Source organism: Micropterus salmoides, unplaced genomic scaffold (genome assembly GCF_014851395.1).
Source record: "Micropterus salmoides isolate LMB-PRFRI ecotype aquatic unplaced genomic scaffold, ASM1485139v1 Ms_hic_scaffold_5, whole genome shotgun sequence".
NCBI classification, from domain to species: Eukaryota; Metazoa; Chordata; class Actinopteri; order Centrarchiformes; family Centrarchidae; genus Micropterus; species Micropterus salmoides.
Window position 1 is genome coordinate 6,340,833 of NW_024044237.1, and position 5,598 is coordinate 6,346,430.

General features: G+C 36.6%; 1 protein-coding gene across 2 annotated transcripts; it reads right to left on the reverse strand.

Moving 5' to 3' along the window:
* Positions 1–267: 267 nt before the first annotated feature.
* On the reverse strand, positions 268–5,131 carry LOC119889424 (serine protease inhibitor Kazal-type 2-like). Of its 2 annotated transcripts, none has more exons than XM_038700361.1 (4): positions 4,975–5,131; positions 3,100–3,179; positions 1,218–1,327; positions 268–417 (listed from the first exon to the last, which is right to left on the reverse strand). In XM_038700361.1, exons 1-4 carry the CDS (start codon positions 5,075–5,077, stop codon positions 366–368), a joined length of 345 nt encoding a protein of 114 aa, XP_038556289.1. In that variant the 5' UTR covers positions 5,078–5,131; the 3' UTR covers positions 268–365. The 2 variants fall into 2 exon arrangements, with proteins under 2 accessions (XP_038556289.1, XP_038556288.1); XM_038700360.1 differs by lacking the exon at positions 4,975–5,131 and adding an exon at positions 4,122–4,853.
* Positions 5,132–5,598: the final 467 nt, after the last annotated feature.

A 5,598-nucleotide genomic window follows, 5' to 3' on the forward strand; every position in this document is an offset into this window, starting at 1 on the left:
GTCAAAATGAAAATGCAATTTTCTAACAATTATAAAATGAAAATAAATACAGCATTTGACATTTCAAAACACTCGGAATGCTGCTTTGATTTGAACAATAACAGAAATCTGTATCTCATGACTGCCTCAACTTAATAGGAGGACAAGACTAAATAGTATGAAAGGATGGTCAGGTCAGGGTGTAAATTAACTTAACTGGTTAATTAACTTATATATTTACCAGAATTAATATCATGTTTTATGAGTTCAATACAATAACACAGGAGACATGTTGCAACATGTAACTTTATTAAGAAGGCAAGATACAGGAATTAATATGACCTGCCTATTACACAGCTGTGTGTTGTGTGTGTTTCACTGCGCAGTTAAGGATGGCATGGTCCTTTGCTTGCCACTTTCACATTCTTCATCTCTTTGCTGTAAGAAAAAAAACATGGCATTACAATAGTGTGGTGTGTGTGTATGTGAATGTGTGTGGAGATTATTAGTTATTGTAGCAATATTATTTGTAAATGTTGTTGTAAAACTGTATCTCAATCCGTGTGCATGCTAATCTCAAAATCCACACAGATGCGTACATTGGCCCAACCCTAGTGTTACCTTTGTATTAACTTATATTTCTAGTTCTCTGACAAATAAAGATAAAGATAAATAGATAAAGGGTCTTTTTCCATTTCTTTATGAATTATTTTAGATTATTGGAACCATTATAAGATAAACATTTTTGAATGAGGCTCACTTCTGAGCAGAATGCTTCAATCAAAAATCTAATGAGCCTGATATAAGGTGGTTGGGCGTTGTTTTTACTTAAACTTTAATAAAGACATACTCTGACATCCAGATGTGAGTGTGTCCTGTTGCACCTTGGTAGTCAAAAATGGTTGGCTAGTGACCTTTTGTGATCTCAAGAGAAAATTGAGAAAGCAAACTCAGAAACGAGTTTGGGCATGATGGCATTTGCGCTCTCAAATCTGATTGTGCTCGTACGGATCCGTGCCTGTTCACACTCAAATGCTGACTTGTAGACAGAGTAGCACGCTCAGATCTTTTGTCATCATACTTCCATAATTCTTTTACACATTCACAAATCTGAGTGTGCACACACAGATGAGATACAGTTTCACAACTCTCCACGCATATTTGCAAATGATATTGCCACAATAATACCCACATCTAGTATCCATTTTCGTGTGTGTTTGTGTGTGTGTGTTACATGCCTGTTCTGCTGGCAGAGAACACACTCGGTGCTGTAGGTGATTCCATCACTGCCACATACTGGATCAAATTGCTTGGTGCAAGTTCCACCTTCATACTTCCCACAGTCCAGCTGGACACAAACACAGGTAGTCACATGATCATTGATTAGACACTCCTGCGTAAAAATTACATTCTGCACAGTCAGTTGCACGTTCAGGTTTAGGTACACCTAGCTGAGAGAAATGCCGTCTAACACAACTTCTCTTCTTGGAATAATAAATGTTCCATCCTGTTCATCAGGTTAGAAACAGCTACTGTGCAACATAGGTATTTCTAGAGAATGCACTTTGCTTTGCATGCTGATTATCTCTAATAACTGTTTAATAAAATTATTTTACTTTTGTCTATCTACATGAAGGTATCAATAAGATCATTTTAAATATCTTACTAGCTGCCTAGCCTGCTATTGTTGCCTGTATCTGTTTTTTTTTGCGATGGTAATTTTTGTGGTGCATTTTGGTGCAAATTGTATTGGGTTATACTGACATGCGTATTGTGGGTAAATGGATTTCAGTAGCATTGTAAATACACAGACAATGAGTCTCAAATATATATTACAATTTGTAAACCAAACACCAAACAAATAAACTGGCCATGATCTACAAATAGAAATGAGCATTCATTCAAACCATAATTTGAATGCAGAACAGTTTTTCTGCCCATATAGGAATAATAGACTCATACTGTAGTTGTAAATTGTTTTCAGAATTTTGACACTACTGTTTTGCTGTTTTATAAATTACAATTTCTACAAATTTACTCTTCACAATTGCAAACAACACAGTCTAGCTTGAATTTTCAAACCACTGCATTCAAGTGTCAGATCTGTGTTTGGGATCACAGTGTATTTGCGTATTGCTTTGCATTTGTCTACAAATAAATTTGACACTAGTTTTCTGCGCCAAGTATGACTAGGATCCACAAATGTAGTCAGCCAATCAGGAGTATTGCTTCTGTGTGACGTTCCCTTAATAAGCCTTTGAAAATGGTAAATGAACTGTACTTGTATAGCGTCTTTCTGGTCTTTCAACGTATCACATTTACACACATTTATGCAGTGATGGCAGACGGTGCCATGGAAGGTGCCAACTGCTCATCAGAAAGAAACTAATCATTCACACACATTCTCACACACACACACACACCAGGAATTTGGGTTCAGTATCTTGCTCAAGAGCACTTCAACATGCAGACTGGAGGAGCTGGGGGTCAAAACTTCTGACTAGTGGAACACTGCTCTACATCATTGACTCTGTATTTAATCTTATGTGGACTTTATTTGTGTTCATGTGCATAATAACTTATATGCTGAAAAATTCTCCTCCTTTAATAGTTTGGTTGGTGAAGTGTGCCTTTGTAATACAGTTTGATATTTAAGTACTTTGTATTCTGCAGTTTCATTTCTGCTCTTGCTAACCCATGTGGTGTGGAAAGATTGTAGCATGCTGAGAGAAAACCAGTCTCTCTTTTTATTATTGTTATAAGTGTCTGTACATTGCTTAGTATTTCCTGTTGTTTGCGTGTTTACTTTGTAAGAATCATTTGTTGTCTTGTAAGGTAGTATATGATTTCTGCCAATAGAGGGTGCACTTTACCAATGTAGTAGCAAAATGGGCAATGGGAATTTTCAAATTAGAGCATGTTGGTAGTGAAAACATCAGTGTAGGTTGTAAAACAAAAACAGTTAACTTGACCTAAAGATGAGTTTTCCAATTAAAGTGGGACATTGGTGTAAAATTCAAAACAGTGATAACAGTTTGTAGTAAACTCAACTCGTTTATCTTTTGTCAGTCTGCAAACCAGTAGTTGAAATAAAAAATTTGAATTAGACCCCAGTCTTACCTCTTGAGTGGGTGGTCCAGAAATCATCTTCTCATCACTGCCTGGAAACTGATTGTCAGTCTCATCCTCCAGGGAATGGACTATACACACACACACACACACACACACACACACGCACGCAGAGTTTATTTTATTTATTTGTGAGAGCCCTCACTGACACATTCCCTCGCTCCTTACGCTAACCCTAAGGAAGTCTTATATTTAGAGGAGTTTTATATAATTTTACTTGTTCCCGCGTACCACAAGCAACACCCTTGGGATGTAGATTACCTCTCTTTTAACCTAACCTAACTCAGACATGAATTTCAGCAGCCCATTAAGTCAGCCTATTATCACCTGAAGAATATATCAAGGATTAAAGGACTTATGTCTCAGCAAGACCTGGAAAAACTTGTCCATGCATTTATCTTCATTTGACTCCCTAAGAAATCCATCAGACAGATTCAGAACGCTGCTGCTCGAGTGGTCTTTAAACTGGCTTCCTGTCAAATAATTGATTTTAAAATCCTGCTGTTAGTTTATAAAGCACTGAATGATTTAGAATCAAAATACATTTCTGATCTTCTGCTTCGTTATGAACCATCCAGACCTCTCAGGTCGTCTGGGGCAGGTCTGCTTTCTGTCCCCAGAGTCAAAACTTAACCCGGAGAATCAGCGTTCAGTTATTATGCTCCGTAGATCTGGAACAAACTCCCAGAAAACTGCAGGTCTGCTGAAACTCTCTGTTCTTTTAAACCAAGGCTGAAGACTTTTCTTTTTGCCGTTGCCTTTTATTGAATCAAATTTGAGGCTTTTGATTAAAATCTTACACAGCACTGTAACTTTTACTGTCCTGTTTTATCTTGTTTTTATTTTCTTTTTAACTCTTTTTAAAAAGTGTCTATTTCCCTATGTTGCATTATGATTTATATAAAGTACTTTGAATTGCCTCATTGTTGCAATGTGCTATTTAAATTAATTTGAATTGCCTAACCATCATAACTAAATGTCTAACCCCTGTCCTAACCTAAACTTAACCTTACCTGATTCTAACCTGAAACTTAAAACCCAGTCTGGATCAAACAATCCTTTGAAGAGGTGAGAACTTGACAAAAAGTCCTCATTTTGTAAAACTGCTCTTAGTCCCAATACGCTCACAGACTTCATTCCACAAGAATGGAACCTTGTAACCAGCTTTTGTCCAGAGGAATGTGACCCAGCCTGGTCTCATGTTCTTCTGAACTTCCTTTTGTTTTGCTGCTCTTTGTGTTTTTCTTCTGTTGTCTGGCAAAACGACGTTGAAACTGAAGAAGCTACTTTTGGCAAAAAAAAAACCCAGCATAACAAACCTTTTTCAAGCAACTTTATTATCTTTAGTATCTATGGTTAGGCTTCACAATAATCTATTCTGAGTTCAATGTTAGCTGTGTGCTATTTAATTGGTCTAAATCAAATTGTTGTCTGCCCATAAATGACATCAGTTTGATTTGACAGACCTCTTTTAGATCATTAAGGTGCACTGTAAATATTCAGGCATTTCATCATCCTTATTTTTATATTACAGTTTGTAATCATTCTTTCACATTGCAGTCTGACCAACACACCGACAAAAAACTCCATCTCAACGAATAATCTAATTTCTTAAAAAGAGCAGATTGATATTATGTTTCCAACAACAAATTATATTTGATCATTTTTATAGACAAAAACACAATGTTCTGCTTTATTCTGACTGCTTTGGTTATGCTATGCATTTCTAGAAAATCCTGTATTACAAGAACCTTAAACCAGGAACAAGCGGAAAATTCATACACTTTCAGCGGACTGTTTCTGGTTTAAAGGATCAAGACAAAATTACTTGTTAAGATCATTACTTTATGCTGTTAATGAACTCACCAGAGACAGAGAGCAGCAGGACGCAGCAGAGCAGCACAGTCAGCTTCATGGCTTCCAGTGTATGTACGTGATTCTGTGGGCAACAGGTGTTTGTTTCACACATTATGTTTTCCTTTTATACGTAACCTGTCAAGCTGGCTGTAGCTGTCTGGCTGCATTTCAAGGGCAGGAACGCATGACATTTGGGCAACAAGATTACACAACTGCATAGAAAAACAAATATCCACGTATAGCTGCAGACTGGAATACAGTGACCAGGGGGATTTCCAGACTGTTAGAGAAAGAACTAGATTCAAAGTTTCAGTATGATCAAGCAACATGAGACAGTCCCACACATTTGGACATGAGTTAGAATAGTATGTACAGGTGAGCTTGAAAATTCATCTTTGATGTTGGGATGTATAAATACCAGTTTGAAAAACTCTTTTAACTAAAGGTTAAGATTATTTTGCCACAGTACTGGGTTTCTTTCTTATGTTTCTTTCGAATTTATGTAAAAAGAACATCCGACAAGAAAATGAAATCAAGTAGACAAATCACAGTGATTAGAATAACTAAATGAAAAAAAAATATTAACAACAGTTGCAGCCAAACACTTTTTAACTCTTGTCAGTGTCCATTACA